This window comes from Coloeus monedula (assembly GCF_965178545.1).
Source record: "Coloeus monedula genome assembly, chromosome: 1".
Classification (NCBI taxonomy): Eukaryota; Metazoa; Chordata; class Aves; order Passeriformes; family Corvidae; genus Coloeus; species Coloeus monedula.
In genome coordinates, this window is record NC_138781.1 from 45,463,641 (window position 1) to 45,481,529 (window position 17,889).

Below are 17,889 nucleotides of genomic sequence, written 5' to 3' on the forward strand. Positions count from 1 at the left end.
TACAGAGCTAAAAAAGCATCATTAGTCTGATCAGGTTTAGTGCCTAATCACTTCCATGGTGACCACAGGGGCAAACACTGTGGGCTGAGGACAAGCCATTCCACTATGGTCCAAAGGACTTAGGAATTTTAAAGCCAGGACTTTCATGCATACATACGTATACACACATAGCTTTCAACAGTCTAAGACCATGACTTATTTTTAGTTTTCCCAGGAAACACATCTTATGTAATCACTCTGTCTACAGATGTCTGTGTACCCTCACAGCTTTTGGGTTCATCAGCCACTTCAACTCAGTTTGGCAAAGGGGCTGCAGCCTGAAACACCACATTCCTAAAAGTTTCATAAAAATCAGCTATTTGGTTCAGAAAAAAAGATCCTGGTCATTTTCTTTCATAAGAAAGTACTAGAGAAGCATGAGCCCAATCTTTGTTGAGCACCACAGGTACAAAAGGTCCACCCACAGGAAAAGCTTCTCTGGCCATTCTCATTTTCATCATCAAGTAGTGCAAGTACAAGACACATCCTAAAGGGATCAAGCTCTATTCATTCTATCTTGTCCACTTTTTTCATGTGAATGTAGCACCTGTAAGACAACCAGAAATACTGGACTGCCTTATGTTTATTCACTGAACAAACAGAGCACAAATGAGCTCTTCCATGTTATCTCACTAGTCAAAATAGGCTGAAATTACCAGCCTAGAGAAGTCAACCTCTAAAGGGGTTCCTATACAGCCAATAACCCTCTGTGTTTCAAAATGTGTGTCATTTGAAGGAGCAGAGAACAGAAAAGAAAAGGTTTTGAACTCTACTAGGAACACAAATGTTCCTTCATTCCATATAAATAGGCAAAACTATTTAAGACTTCTGATCCACTCAGATCAGAGAGGCAAAGTGAACAGTCACTGACTTGCTACTGAGTTACTGTATTACAAAGTAATGTACTCACCTCTGCTGTGAGCTGTCTCTGGGCATCTTTAGCTGCTCCCAGATGCTGGACAAGTTCCTCATTTTCAACTGCACACTAAAATATGCCAAAAAATGTTAGAAATACTGCAGTGTTTTGTCCTGTGATATTTTATCCTATACTACAGGTAAGAAGGAACATTCCAACTTTTCTCACCTCTCCTCTGCAGAAATGTTAATCTACACATTACTTTAAAAACATCTAAAATGCTTACACAAAAACACACAGCATCAGAATGCACCTTCCCAAATGAACCCCCAAACAAGTGTGTGCCCACTTGCACTGACATTCTTGTCTCATTGACATCACTCAGAGCAGAATTTTAAATCTAATATTTAAAATAATTTTAACTATTGCATTTGATAAACCATATATGCATCTTTTAATAAATTGATGCTTTCTAGTCAAGTATACATATTTGTATATGTATATACAAGTATACATATTAAACACCGAACAAGGTCACCCACATAAGGAGAGTGGAATATTTCCTTTAGGCTCTAGTACAGAGAGGATTTTATCTTGTCCTTCAGTTACAATAGTAGCAACCAACAACAGTAGTCTCTCAACTGGATTGCTTACAGCTTTTGCCTTTTTCTGCAGATCGACTATCTGAGAGAGAAGATGAGTGATTTCTTCTTGCTGCCGGGCAGCATCCTCAGTTTTCTTTGCTAACTCTTCGGAGATATTGGCAATCTGGATGTTTGCATCCCCTTTAAGATAAGTGATTACAATTAACATCACAAACCCAAAATCAGGAAAGTAAGCATAAATATGTTCTCTTGAAACATCACTTGCTTCAGCAGAATCTTACCCCAATACACAGTATGGTATTTTTGAAAAACACAGTAGGACACAAAACCAGAAAGGCACCAAGTGCTCATGCTGCAAAGGAGATTGAACATTTTCAAAGCAAAACTATTTTTAAATTAGAAAGATTTAGCTTTCAGCCAGCATTTTCTGCAGTGAAATTTCAGCCAGGAATTTTCTCCTCGTAACGATTTATAAAAAGAAAATAAGTACCAGAGAAAAACATGACCGACTGATCTGTTCTGGTTTTTTTTTACTGAACTATCTCAAATAAATGTAAAGAAGTAGGGACATACTTAGCTCTTTTACACAGTCATTGACAAGTTGTTGTTCCTTCTCTTCATAAGTAATTGTTTCAGTCTTCAGCTGACAGGCCTGTTCAAGAAATCCACATCAAATATGCTACATTAGCACTTCTGTTCTTTGCCAGTCTGTTGCTGCACTTCCATCTGCTTCAGAAAGACAAGCTATTCTAATCACTCCTTCAGGAAGACAGTGAGAAACTACAGTTTTTGCCTGCCCTCCCACATGTTCTGGAAAAAGAGGCCAGGTGAACATTCAGCAGAGACATTACTGTATGGAGAAACTTGCATCATTGTCACCATACCCCCACTAGATGTCACTTGTGTATTTTGCACTAAAAGTAAAAAGAAAAAGGCTTAGGCATACAAAAGGTTAGCATGCAAAGCCTGATCTGTCACCTGAACAAAGCTAGGTATCATCAAAAACTAAATAAATGCTTGGTTTAAATAACTGAATTAAACATTCAAGTATTTAAAAAACATGCTATTCGATATTATTTGAAAAGTTCTGGCACTGTAACCATACATCCCACAAAAAACCTTAGTGCTACCTCCTTCCCTGCTTTGTCTTTTCCACTCTGACTCTGGGAGTGCCAAGAGCAGCATGGCTGCAGCCAGCTGGTTCTGTCTGGCACCACCTCAGTGGGTCTCAGGTGGTAATCTATTCCCCATGCTGGGGGCATGCACAGACACCCACAGACTGCGTCTGTAGAGAACTGCACAGCTCACAGGTTTCAGATTTGGCTTCATCCTGTACCTTGCTGGCACAGACTGAATCTCCCTGGATGGGAAGACAGTGCTGCATGGGGCTTCCTACCAGCTCCTGATGCAGTGGCTCTCTTAGTTCTAATCCCATGTTCATTATTCTCAGACCATCTACTGTTCGTCTTCCTCGTGAACTTCTCAGTTAAGAGTACAGCAGTCTCCATTATCTGGTGTCTTGTGCAAAGGTATGACCACTGTAAATAGGTAGTGCCACAACACTCTGTTTTCATACATTCATTCTTAGACCAAAGGTACTTCCTCTGCTACACTCATGTTACATGTTTGCAAAGTGGTAACATGCTCCCGAGGTTTAAAAGTTGGATTAAACACATAAAATTATTTACTTCATATTCGATTATTAAACTTTTAAAAACTGTCATCTGTGAAACAAACAGAATAATATCAGAAATAAAAAAGAAGAAAAATACATTCAATTTAAAATATTAATTGTCTGACTTGAAACTCAAAATGAAGAAACACAATGCAAATTCAGACTAGCAATTATTATTTTGACAAACATTGAACTGGTATTAGAGAGAACATGCCAGCCTACAAACTTCAGATCTGCAGCTCAAGTCACACTTATCTGCCAGCCCTTTAAAACCTGTTTCAAAGTGCAATCCTGCACTCCAAAATCTGCTCATGCTCCTGTGCATTCTTACTGCACAAAAATTGCTTTGCATGCGGCTTCATCTGGGAAGAATTTCTTCACAGAAAGGGTGATTAGACACTGGAATGGGCTGCCCAGGGAGGTGGTGGAGTCACCATCCCTGGAGGTGTTCAAGAAAGGACTGGACATGGCACTGAGGGCTCTGATTTAGTTGATAAGGTATTGATGGGTTAAAGGTTGGCCTCAATGACCTTAGAGGTCTTTTCCAACCTAAACAATTCTGTGATTCTATGTAGCTTCCACACTTCAGCCTTTCCTTCATTTAGAAAGATAAAGGATTGTCATTAAACAACTATAGAGAGATCTCTGTTACATGTGGAATCACACTCTTAGTTAGACTCTCAACTTTTAATACAAGCTTCTCAATACCTGTGTTCTGGCTTTTAGATGAACAACTATAGTAAGCAAAACAAAGGGAGCAATTTCACCTCAGATCTAAGCACAACATTTTCCTCTTCAAGGTCCTTGAGTTTCTTTTGCAGGGAGTCCAAATGAAAGTAGTTCTGGACGGAGGAAGAAGATTCATTCCTCTTCAGCCTTGTACGAGAAAGCAACAGTTTGAATTTATTTTTATGCGTATTATGGCCAATCTCACAGAAGCACAGACTGAACACAGGCTTCAAAAGCAAACAGAACCACATGAAATACAGCTTATTCCTGACAATACTTTAGGGCAGCAATAAATCTGCAGTGAATTTCAAAAGAGAACATTTAAAATTTTTTTTTTGTTATTCCACACATTTCCTATGGAAAAGTTATTCAGCCAAGGCTATGAGAAAAGAAACCACCTTACTACAGGGAGCAGTCCAATAGCTCCTGATTAATGCTGCACATGCTTCATCAGAATGCAGCAATAACTCTGCAAGGGCAGACAGCCCCTCAGAGCCTGCAATGCTGTTCAGCCAGCTAACTGCCTGGAACCCACACTTATTTCCTTCCCTCGGCTTGGAATTTTTTCATAAGTGCCTTCAGGTCCTTCAAGCACAAAGGTTACTCATGTAGCATGTCCTAGCATAGCATGCAAATGTATGAGGTGTACTGGGCTACTGTCAGTGAGACCCACGGCTGCCCCACCACAACACTGACCCAGTTCCTATGAAAGTTGCAGCACTGTGTCAGCAGCCTCCCTATGTACTCTCCCCCTCCTGGCTCTTGTTGGCACCTGGATAGCCAGCTGGCTCAATGCAAATCCTTCCAGCTGGAGCCTTGCACCAAGTTCTGAGTCCCATTTATAGTTCCAGCCAATTCAGGGGTAATTTTACCACTTTTCAAAGCTATTAAATTGTCCAACAGATGCCGGTTCAACGTTGTAGATTGATTAACTCACGGGGTGGAACAGACGGACTCCGGTTCGCTTTCTTCGGCAGCACTGGTATAGAACTGGAGCAGTTCATCCTTCATGGACAGCTCATGCCGCAACTGAGAAACCTACACAAGGAAAGAGCTCACAGATCAGTAGGCTGATTTTCCAGACATATTCTTAAGCAAACCCACAATAAATTAGCTCACTATTCACCCTGCAGGCATCATCTTCACACAAAATCAAGAGCCCAAGACTGAAACAGACCAGAACCACTTCTTTTCTTTCTTAGACAGAAGGAAAAGTGTACCTTCTAAATTAGCCACTAAATGTTTTTTTACATGCCCAAAAATGCAATTTCACTGCTATTAGATGTGCTTCTTTTTCACCTTCTTTATGATGAGCAATCCTGATTCACTGTTGCATTAGTCTAGATTCACAAGCACAGTAATGGATATATTGCAATGATACAGGCAAGAAATAATGCGGCACAATCAAGCCAAATATTGCTTTTATCCATTTTATGTGATGGCTGTCACCATCTGGCTTGAATGCATACCATGCAGGCCTCAGATGCAGGCATTTCTTCCTCTCCAAGAGAGTTTACATAAAATTACTGAAATGCTTGTGTAGCAAGGTTACAATTGTAACTCAAGTGCCTGTTGAGCTGCGGAACACCACCACACAGTGGGAGACTGCTGTTCTGAGGCTGTTCCAACAGTGGAGGCTGCAGTCAGTTTCCTGGTTTTTTTGGCTCTGGTAAAGTGGTTTGTGGGATTCCTGTACTTAGTACACACATACATCAAAAATGAGCAAAACATCAAAATTGGGTGATTAAGATTCCCTGTAACTGTGAGCTCCACAAACATAATCTTTGTTACTTTATATTGCTATTCTCCAAGAAAAGGGTTAAAAGCCAATTAGACAGTAGCATGCACACCACTTCACAGCTGTGATTTAAGATGCCCGTAGCAAAAGATTAAGTTTTATTTGCCTTGCGCAACTATAGATAGCATAACTGATCAGACACATCCATTCCCTTCCACTTGCACTGCAAGGCTTGGCCCTCAGTTTGCACTTTCCCATGTGAAAAATGCACAGCACACTTCTTTTTATTAAACTTCTGCTTTTCATAGTGTAAGCATACTTTTCTTTGTAGATATTATTAGAAAAAAACCCAGAGAATATCAATGACATAGATTTCAACTCCATTTTATCGAAGAAAAAAGCAGACACAATCCAAAAAAGCACTTGAACTGTGCAGAAATTTGAAGCAAACAAGGTCATTTACTTAACTAAGATTATTCTGCATAATGAGAAGTGCTAAGGCACCAAGTCCTCCTGAGACGTGGGTTTTAAATAGCAAGGGGAAAAAAACCTATCCCCATTCAACCACATTTTCAAAAACTGTTAAACAAAATTTGTGTATTAAGTCTTGGAGGCTTGCTTTCTCCATTTCAGGAGAACTAAAATTCTGAACCAAAAATAACAATTTACTTCCCTTCAGCACACTCAGCCTCTTTAAGTAGCAAGGATTCAGATACTGCCTGTGGGTGGACACTAGATCATCTCCAGCTCTTGCTACTGTGTTTTTTTCCTATGAATTAAAAAGACTGAGGATACTATTTTTACTGCCATTTCCGAGCATTCCAATCCGCCAAAAGAGGATGAATATTCAGAAAGGCTGACTTTTAGTGGAGCAGAACCTGAAACAATAGGCACAAACTGAAACATGGGTGGTTCCTCCTTAACATCAGGCGCAACTTTTTAATTGTGAGGGTAACTGAGCACTGGCACAGGTTGCCCAGAGACTTTGTAGGGTCTCCATCCTTGGAGATAGTCAAACACTGTCTGGACATGGTCCTTGGCATGTAGGGGGCCCTGCCTGAGAAGAGGGTTTGGACAAGATGACCTCCAGAGCTCACTTCCAATCTCAATCAGGCTGTGAAACTCTCACTACAGTAACTTCCCAGCAACACCTCCCTCTCTTTGATGCAGCATTTTGTGGTGTGTTAACCTAAGCATCCACCAGCTGAGCACACAGTCTGCCCCACAATCCCTATAGGATGAAGGAGAGACTCAGAAGCTCAAGAGCAAGAAAAATCTCATGGGCTGAGACAGTTTAATAAGTGAAGCAAAGTCCCCCATGCAAGCAAAGCAAAATAAGGAATTTATTCACTTTCTTCTATCAGCAGCTGCATGTTCAGCCACTTACTGGAAATTGGGACCTTGGCACACAGAACTGTCATTTGTGAAGACAAACACTATAACGATGAATGTCCCAGATTCTTTCTCCTTTTCCTGACCTTCTGTTGTTGAACATAACAACATATGGTATAGAACATCCCTTTGGTCAGTTTGAGTCAGCTACCAGAGCTGTGCACCCTCCCAGCATCTTGTGCAGATGGTGGACAGAGTGAAGAGGGGAAAAAAAAAAAAAACAAAAATATGGTGGGGAGGTTCAGAGGGGCATGAGGGAAAAAGAAAAGAGCCTGGTAGATGCTGTGCAAGCACTGCTCAGCAGCAGCCAAAACACTGTTTTTATCAACACTAATTTAGTCACAAATCCAAAGCACAGCACCAGGTAGGCTGGTGAAGAGTATTACCTGCATCCCAGACAGACCCAGAACACATTTTCATACTGCAAAACACTGGACTTGTTTTATGAATAGAAATAGCCTGTTCTACATTTTCACAAGCCACTGCAACATGTGCCCTCCAGAGCAAACACTGCCACATTACTGCTGCACAATCTTGGTATTGTTACCAAGCAACAGAGACTGAGCCCTTGCTGCACATGGGACAAGGCCCATGGTGATAGCTCATTTCTTCAGGCTTTTAATTCCCTTCGCTGGCCTGATAGCTTCATTCAGCTTCGGAACTACCTCATGAAATATCTGCACCTGTCTTAAAAATAATTTAAGTAGAAGATAAAAATATCCTCACGCAGAGAACAACGGTTTAAAGACTTGGGACCTAACTCACAGGATCAATCCTTACTGAATCTGGAACAACTGTTTCAAGAGTAGAGCTGATTTGTTTTCCTGACTGACAGCAACTAAGTGCTTAACAGGCTGGAACTACTCAAAAGGAAGACACCCTTTTCTTCTGTATGTAAATAGCATGCATGCAAGTACCAAGTCAAAGAGCATTTCTGTCTTTCCAACATTACTTTCTACTCCTAATAGACCAAAAGCAGTGTTCCCTTTTTTAAGCTACCATTCCAGATTATAATTCAGCTTCTTCCTTTCTTCTCACTTTACACAGGACAAAAATCAAACCCAGACTTTGAAACCTGCTATCATCAAAACACAAACTCTGACAGGTGACCTGGAACTCGAATAACAAGTCTAGAGGGCTGTATTACCTGGACGTTAACACAGGTTTGAGGTTGTGCTATTTGAGGACTGACACTGTCTTGGAAGTGCTGCCATTTCAGCCTCAGAAACATAGGACAAAATATGTAGAGGAAAAAGAAGCAGGAACTGGGAAATTTAGAAAGATTAGGAGAAGCTAATCTAGTAAGCTACTCCATTCCAAATACAATTCACATTGTGCAGATTTACGGTTTACATTTCTTTGATACTGAGCTCTAATTTCAAAGGAGACAATATTAAAGTGTAGGTAGCACCATCCCAGAGAAAAGGAACATGGAGCTGCAGCATTCTTACAGAACAGTAGATAGACACACTGTACCTGGGAACTACACTCTGCTGCTGAAAAGGCAGACACCCATCTCTGCAACCAAAATACTTTACAATTAAGAAAGTTTCCTCAGTATAATGTTTATGCTTCTAGAATATAATACTGAAACAGTAAGCTGAGACTAAAATGTCTGTGCACACGCTACAGTGCTTGCTTCAGTCCACTCATCTTTTGTTCCCTAGTGCACTACAGCAAAAATCTCGGTTACATCAGTTTTTACTGAACATAATCACAGCCCCTTCTTAAACTAAGCAGCACCTAAGAACTCAAAAGACAAACCCAAGAATCTGATGCGTTTTGCACAGGTCTTTATTACTTTGACGTGTCCCTGTCAATGTGGCATGTTACCAGCACACAAGAAAACCTCAGCCTGCTTAATGGGAGGGACGGAAGGTTTTGTCATGACAAAGGTCAAAGAGATATAAAGCTAAATTATCCATGCCATAACACATACACCAATAAAACCTTAATTTTATACCACACACCAGAAAAAATGTGTCCCTGTATTACAGAAAACTCCTATCTCCCTGACAAACAATTTTTAGACAATTTTTACAGAACTTTAGATATACCAAATAAATTCTTTTCTCTTATCTCTTGCCTTTAAAGACAGTTGTTTTAGTTACTGTTCTGTTCAAATATTCAAAATTCAGTTTTAATAGAAAATCTGCAACCTACTGAAGACAGATTTTCAATACACAAAAGTGTCATGACTTTAAATTCTGATGAGCTCTGCCTCAAAAGCATCGGTTTCTGAAGGAGTCAAAATAACAGTGTGAAAGAGGGCTGTTGACAGAACATATGGCCCAACATACCAAGCCACCTGGTAAGAGGCTTATTTCTGGTGGCACTTTTCCTAATGCTGCTCCTCAGTCCCACTAAATAAAAACAGACGTGGACAGAGGCAGCTTGTCTCTGTCCTCCACCTTCCTCCATCAAATTTTCCACTCTGGATGGATGATATGAATGCACAGTCCTGCTCAGTCACCTTGCACATACCTAGTACATGTCATATTGACCAATACAAGAATAAATTGGTCTGCCTCATGATGGGACTTGAGCAGCAAGCAACAGCACTCCTTTGGGACAGAAGAGAACTAGTTTTCCATGCCAAAAAGGGTAGGCCACGTCAAAGGATATTATTTCATCATGTGTGCTCCACCATCATTTATCACACAAGAGCAATCACTCCATCTGCAGTTTATCCTCCAGCCCATCTCAGGGCTATAACGCAACATCTCACACCCCTGAGCAGTGTTAATTATGAACCATTTCTGAAGTTTTTAATCTTCTGTGGTTCATTGTTCTCCTGCTCTCTGTCTTGCTCAAAACCACATATGGATGAGACTCAAAATCCAAGGTCACTGTCCCAGAACAGAAGCAACAACATTTGCTCCTAGCTCAGTTATTAGAGTTGGAGTTTAGTGACAGTTGTACTTCTAGATAAAGAGCTCTTTTAAAGCACAGGTGCTACTTGAAATGATATATGCTTTCTGGTGTGTTTTACTGATCACACCGATGTGTGCATACCCTGGGCTGCATCAAAAGAAGCATGGCTAACAGGTCGAGAGAAGTGATGCTCCTCCTCTACTGTACTCTGGTGAGCACCCATCTCTGGGGTCCTCAGGACAAGACAGACATGGATCTGTTCAAGCAGGTCCTGAGGAGGGCCACAAAAATATTCCTTCTCCTATAAGGGAAGGCTGAGAATGTTGGGGTTGTTCGGCATGGAGAAGGTAACGCTCTGGGGAGACCTTATTGCAGCTTTTCAGTACTTCAATGGGGTTTATAAGGATGATGGAGACAGACTTTTTAGCAAGGACTGTTGGGATAGGACAAGGGGTAATAGTTTTAAACCAAAGGAGAGCAGATTTAGACTAGATATAAGGAAGAAATTTTTATCAGTGAGGGTGGTCAGACACTAGAGCAGGCTGCCCACAGCCAAATGTATGGACAAGAACAGAAAATTCCCCCCATCATACAGCATTCAGGCATAAAAATCTTACCTCTTCTCTGATATGTTCTACTTGCTCCTCCAGGAAATCATTTCTTTCTGTCAGTGATTTATTCTTTTTTAACAGCGACTGGCCAATCCGAGCAGCTAATTCTAAGTCCCGTTCTTTCTGTGAAGCATTAAGAATAGAAAGCTAATTTCAATTTTTTTTTTTTTTTAATCACCAAAGGATCAGAGGGAGGGTAAAATTGCCATGAAAGGGAAGGACCAAACACTTCAACAATAAAATGGCTTTTTCCTTCTGTGAAGGTTTATTTGGGGTTTTTTGCTAATTTTCCTTTTCTACTCTTGAATATGTTAAAACAGCATTATTCAGAAAAGACTGACCCTCTCTCAAAGCATTCTTCAGTTTCCACTTGCTCCACCTAGAAATAAAAGGCAGTAATCCATGCAGGAGTAGAAGCCAGTTCCACCACAATGAATGTTCAGCTCCTATATTTGTGTATGCCAACCATTAGTGCTTTCGTACAAAAACTGTTTCCTTTTTGCAGATGCCCCAACCTACATTAAGTAGTCACTCTCATGTCATGCCCAGCCACTTCTTCCCTCTCCTCTATGAGCACAGTACTGGAAATCACCTGTCTTGACAGTTCACCGCAGGTACCGATAAAACCTAGAAGCTTATCCTGTTGATGACATGTACATATGGATGTCTGAGCCTTGCAGAAGCTGATACATGGGATTGTGATCTGCCTGGGAGAGGATGATAAACTCTGTAGAATTCTGCACTATTCATTAGGCATTTCTATTTATCATTTTCTTATTTCACTACTAGGTTTTTTAAATAGTGGTAAAATGGTGCTGTGGTTAACCCCCTAACGTAACCCTTAGTTCAACACCATTTGAGGAAGAATTTTCTTCCTGTCACTGAAAATACTGTTTGGGGCTTACTTACTGCCCCTAACTACTATCCAGATTTTATGACTAGATGCTACCTTATGTCATGCCTATGTTAGCGACAAAGCTTACAAAATCTACAGCTACTGCTCACACGGATTTGAAGTCAATGAATTTGAAGGAAGACACTTTCATAATGGAAAAAAAAAAAAGTTATATAATAACCAGTAAATAAAAAGAGAGGTTATTGATCACTGCTGTATCCGCAAATAGCGTTTTCCAAATGGTTTCTGAAGGTCAGACTTATATTTGCATTGAAAGCTACTGGCATTATCTAGCCATAAAATCTTTATGTAATCTTTTGTACAATCTTTCAGAAAAATAGGTCCCACAAAGTTATCCACAATATGTTTGGTTTATATTTTAAGCCAAGTTATTGTTCAGTAATTTGGCTCACTTAATAAATACTGAGTGGAAAAAAATATATTGCTGGGGTTTTGACCCTACAGAGGAGGAGCTACCTAGCAGCAATATTTTTTAACTTCCAATTTGAGGAATGTGCATGTCCAGGCTCTTCAAATAACCTCCCCAGGCTTCCTATGCAATTTTTAGCTATTCAGCTCTATATCTCGGTTTGGGACACAAGCCTCTCTCTTACTCACACAATGAGAAAGAACTGATTTATTACAGCAGTGTGTACAAAAATAATACTGAGAAGCAGGACACATTTACACTATTACTAGAAAAAGATGAGAAAGCAGATTCATGAAGAAATCTGCTCCTATTCTTGCCACATACCCAGGCAGGCCTGGTGCCACTCCCTTTCCTTAGTTTCAGGGCAACGGACACAGACTTCTGAAATTTCTGCACACGTGCTGTTTCAAGATTTTCTCTTGCCTATCTTCCCAAATGCTGCACCTTTCACTCTATCAACTTTGTAATGCAAGCACCTGAAGCTTGCAAACATGAAGGACAGACAAGGGATAGCTTTTGTTTTTTCTCTCACTTGTATGTGTGAAAGCAACAGGAGTTAAATTCTGCAAATGGATGCAATCTCTTGTGTTAACCATCATCTGGAGAACTGAGAAACATGCTGTAAGTGCACCTACCCCTATGAACAGAGTAATTTCATTGGAAATTATGGTCAAATCAAACAAAATATTTGTTTTACTAAAATTTGACATATTATACACTCCCATATTTTTCCCTTGCCAATATCCAGACAGGAAAGCGCGTAAGAAGCTTTAAGACATTGGCTCAAGCAAGTCCTTCAAGCACTGCTCCTGTGTGATGCCTGGATCTAGAGACGTTTGGCTACAGAGACTAAGGGGAGGAAACAGTTTGTCAGAATGCTGCCATCATTACTAGAAGGAGCCATTGAACAAATGCAGTAAATCTCAGCCAAACAACTACAAGTTGATGAATTATTCCAGAAGTCTTTTGGGTAAAGCAGCAGTTTTAACAAGTACTTCATACAGAGGTGTTTGAATAGGTTTGGCTCAAAGCACAAAATGGAAGACTGTACTGAATTGAGGGGAATCAAGAACAGATGGGAGATGTGAGCATTCATTCCCATGCTTGTTTCCTTGCAGAATTAGAGGAATACAGACCACCCAATTGGCTGGAAAGACCCCATTTTTGACATTGCTATTGCAATAAGCAAGCAATTGGGTATAAAGGATTAAATTGCAGTCAGCCATGAACTAATACCATTTTAACAGTTTTCACCTAAAGAATTACTCATAAGCACTCTTTGGAAAATCATTGCTCAAATTTACTGCAGAAAACCAGCTAAATTCAGTCAAAAAATGTATCATGATATTTATTGAACATAAGCATTGTACTGTGACAATTGCTTTTTGGCATTTCTTGAGTGCTAAGGATTACACGAATACCAATTTTAATAATAACAGTATTAAAAACCCCACAAACAACCAAATCAACCAAACATAAGGAAAAGAAGAAAAGAAGACAAATGAAGTACTACATATTTTCTAATTTTTTTGTCTATGTACTTCTCTGGAAAGAAATTATCTGAGAAAATTATTACAAATACAAGTCTGTGAACTTTTTTTATAATTTTCTGAAGAGACTATATCCATCAATAACGATACTCCTAGTTTTACATGTACTGTAAAAATATGTGTCATTTTAAGGTGATTCCTCCTCCTCATTTATTAAGGCAAACATTTGGCCAAGAGCAACTCACATGGCCTCAACTGGAAAATAAGCAGAAGTAATGAATCCATTTGACTGAGGGTAAACAAATGATCTTTACTTAAAAAGAATATTTACTTTACCAGTGAGATAAAGTGTACATTCCTCCCTGCTGGAGGACAATCTACCAACAATGTTTAGTAGTGGTACCATGTAATTTCAGTACTGTTTTCTCATACTGTGTATGGGTCCTTAAACAGAGGTAATACTTGCCTCTTCAAGAAGACGTGTTACAGCATCTATGTCATTGTATGTTTTAGTCATCTGGCCCACTCTTTCAGCACATAAAACTGCAAAGAAATAAAGCAAAACATTAATCAGACAGGCAGTACTACTGGGGGAGGATCAGAGAATATTCTGAGCTCGAAAACACCCACCAGGATCGCTGAAGTCCAACTCCCATCTTTTGCAAGAAATATCTTTCTAATTTAGGCGTGCATAAGTTTTCATCTTAAAAACCACTTATGTCAACCTCTGGGTAAGCACATCAAGAGCTAAAAACTCAAAACAAAACAACAAAGAAACAAAACTCACCCCCCCTCCCCAAACCTGCCCTCAAAAAAAAAAAAAAAAAAAAAAAAAAAAAAAAAATCCAAGATTCCTGTTATACTGAGAATACAAATGCTCCTCTTCTAATGAGCACTTGCTTTTGTCTGTGGCAGAACAAACTTAAAATGTTAAAATTTTCTTCTCTGAAGATGAATGTATTGAGTTTACTTAAAAAAAAAAAAAAACCAAAAAACAAACCAGGAAGTCAGAACAGATATTCTTAGATACATAATTAGGATTCCATCGTGTCACCTACTCATTGTATGACATGCAGTAGCATTACTACATGAATAAGCAACTCCAGTACTGCTAGGGGCACTGCTCATCAGAAAGACACTATGTCATATTAAGTCGATAAGAACTGGGTTTTATGGTAGAAGACAGCAAAGTAAGTACAAAACACATGCAAAATAAGAAATGGCTCTTGTAATACCCAGGCCACACCACAGTGACCATAGTATCACTCATAACAAATATTTACTTAGACTGGTTGAGATGATTAATCACTAAGGTGGAACCAGGAGTTTTATCAGACTGAAGAAAGTATTCAAAAGTTCAGTCTACCATCATAGGTAATCCTTTAAGAAGCTACACTGACTTATCTAGAAGTCAACAAATTTTCTAAAAATTTACCAACAGTCACAGGAAACAACAGCACTTTCTATTCTACCCTTCTGTTCTTTTTATTTTCAACTACACCTTTTCCTCAAACCCTGTAATTCTGGAAAAAAGGACTGTTAATGAAATTCAGGAGATCATATGGACTATGAGTTATCAGGCTGTTGTAGGCTGAACTGATCTTCAGGGGATTTACCCTTGGCAATGTCAGTTAAGGCTCCGTCTGGCAGATAAGCTAATGTTGTTCTAGCGTACACTAAGGCGGGGGAAGAGACAGATCAGGCCTAATAGGATTTAAATAGTGAGGAGGAAAAAAGAGCAGAACTGTACAGTAACATTAGCAGGAGACAGTTTGTCACACTAAGGAAACAACACTACCTAATTCATAAATATACAAATTGCATATATATGAATATACAGCTGCTCACCACTAAGGCACATTGATAATACATCAAATGCAACAGTACTTAAATATCTATTGAAATGTTGGAGGACATTCTTCCTTACTTAACCATCAGAAAATTGCTTAAACTATGGCAAGAAATTAATTTTCTTCATTTATTTTCCTGTTTCTCTAATTCTACATTTGCGGATCACATCCTAAAAACATGTATAATATTTATTGACATGAGTAGTGCCAGTGAATTCCAAAGAATGCTATAGAAAAGTATTCAAAATATAATTGCATTTATCCAAATAGTAAGTCTGAAAGCGGTAAAAGTAAAAGGTTTATGCTTCAAAGTAATAACCTGACAAACACAACATACCAATAGAAAGAATAACTCTACCACTGCAGAAGTAAAAATACAGTAAACTACAAGCTATATCACTCAAAATCAGACTAATCAGGATTCCACAAAAAAAATGCAGTAACTTGCAGAAAGCACTGGCTAGAGTTGAAAAAGGGGTTAAACAGAAGTTTTCCATACAAACTGCACATAAAGACAGAAGGTGTAATGTTCAGAAGACTATTCATCCATACACACACCAACTGGTATCACCATAAACTCAGTTTTGTTTTAAATATAGTAAGTTCATAAGTCATGCCATAAAACACCTATCAGAAACCCTGACGCCAGCAGGTTTCCAATACAACTGCACACTAAATAGTTCCCTTGGTTACAACATTCCATCACTACTATAAAATAATGTTTGGCATCGTCATTAGCAAGCTCATTACAACTCTGTACCTAGCACTAACAATCACCACTGAGTAGGACTATGGCAACCTCACACCATCCCAATTCAGGTAAATGTATAACCTTCCTAACAGACAGGCTGATAAAAGCATGGTGTTCCCACAGACAGAATAAAGTCACTCAGCTGGGAGAGTGATAAAGGTTGATTTGTGTGGATACTCCCTGGGTTATTTCTTCAGAACTTGCCATTTAAACTTTAGCCTGGCAAGGCAATACCACAGCATTATCATAACAGACATTACCAGCAGCAAAGTAGAATCTGGTCACCAACAGCTTTTATACCTCGAAATTTCTGTCGAAGTTCTGTTGGTGATTGTCAAAACAGAGATCTTCACACACTACTCTGCCAACGTGAAAGGGTTTCAAAGAAGAAATGTTCTTTTATGCATCCTCTTTATTCTCCAAGTGGAAATAAACTTCAGTAGACTGCATATAATAAAATTCTTCAGTCAGCTACTGCCCATACTACTACTACTACTACATACAATACTGTAAAAACACAGAGCCACTAACTAAATGGAAGGATTTCCTTTTGGAAGGAGGGCAAACTTGGAAAGAGGTGTTGCTTTCCATTACTCAGAAATCAAGGCTTGTGGGGAGGAGAAGGTGAAAAGTGAGGGTGAGAGCGGAATTCAGAAGCATCATTTAAAAAAACCCCAAACCTTAGAAGTGTCTAAATATTAATGCTATTCAACCTCCTAGTACAGGAGTTTTTATTTCTTTAGTGATCAAAAAATCTATCAGTGAAAAACACCCACTATTTTGAAAAAACCATTTAGAGGTGTGATCCGTGAAGTATGCAGAGGAAAAGTACACACACCTCCCCCCCCACCATCTCTAATGGATCGGGCATAGTAGGTTTCTAGCCTGCTGGAATTTCTGATGAGTATGAGAGCCTGGTAACGATGCTGTAAAGATAAAACAAGAGCAAATGAAGGACAGTGCCTTGTAATGCAAAACCTACAGTGCCAAATGACTGACCTCTTTTTGCTCACTCACACATCAGTAGTTTTTTGCTTGAGGGTGATAGGGAGCACTGTGTCTAAGTGCATGGATGCATCCAAACAGCCAAATAAAATATATTTTGCACTTCTCAGCTTATGAAGAAGGCTGATAGACAATACAGAAAGAAAGAATAATTTTTTAAAATCCCACGTTTTGGTAAGTGCTTTGAAGCTAATGTCACAGATCCAAAACAGGAAACAAGGAACAGAGAAAGCTCCCATCGCATTATTTTCATGACAGCACTAAATACATTATACTGGGGACACACTTGCAGTTCAAAGTGTTTGGGTTTTTCTTTAAAGCCAAACACACAAATGGACAAATGCTACACAGATCAAATATTTCCTCTGCCTTAAAGTACCTAGCACCATCTTCACACCCTTGTAAAGCTTGCAAATTTACTGATAAGGACATTCCTGTGTTTCCCAACATAAGTAGAGCTGAAAGGATGTATTTATTTACTCTGCATTTCTTTCTTGTCATCTAGTTAATGGAGCACTGATTACCAAGCTGAAGATGCACAGGGAGATGGAGGAGTGCATGCACCTTTCTGGATTGCTCCCTGAAAATCACCTATTCAACAAGTATGCTACTTAAAGGATGTTTACAGGAAGAGGAGACAGCCATGGAAGGGAAGCAGAACAAGAATACCACTACTGGCAGCTTCTGCAATGAGCCACCACCTACCAAAGAAAGGATTCAAGTGGAACAAAGGAAAAAAATAACACTGGAGCCAGCAGTCACAGGTATGCTCAGCTGCTGCTCCCTGCATCCCTCCTCAATGCATTCTCCCTCTCCATTTTTGAGACCCATCAACCAGGGATGAACTAAAGGACTAAAAGAGAGCAGCAACTGCTGAAGAAGAAAGCCCAGCTCCCACTGCTCCTCTTCCCATCTATTTCTAACTACTGGGAAACATAAGAGGGCCAAG

At 39.5% G+C, this 17,889-nt stretch overlaps 1 protein-coding gene across 5 annotated transcripts in view; it reads right to left on the reverse strand.

Annotated features, from left to right (window-relative positions):
- Positions 1-17,889, reverse strand: part of TRAK1 (trafficking kinesin protein 1) — a 127,566-nt gene that overhangs the window by 25,736 nt on the left and 83,941 nt on the right. For all 5 annotated transcript variants that reach the window (XM_082298492.1, XM_082298491.1, XM_082298490.1 and 2 more), the window contains exons 4-10: positions 13,801-13,877; positions 10,526-10,642; positions 4,842-4,942; positions 3,943-4,051; positions 2,074-2,152; positions 1,550-1,680; positions 950-1,024 (exon numbers count right to left, since the gene is read on the reverse strand). In XM_082298492.1, the coding sequence (XP_082154618.1) occupies positions 950-1,024; positions 1,550-1,680; positions 2,074-2,152; positions 3,943-4,051; positions 4,842-4,942; positions 10,526-10,642; positions 13,801-13,851 (663 nt within the window). In that variant the 5' untranslated portion in view covers positions 13,852-13,877. The remainder of the gene's footprint in view (positions 1-949; positions 1,025-1,549; positions 1,681-2,073; positions 2,153-3,942; positions 4,052-4,841; positions 4,943-10,525; positions 10,643-13,800; positions 13,878-17,889) is intronic.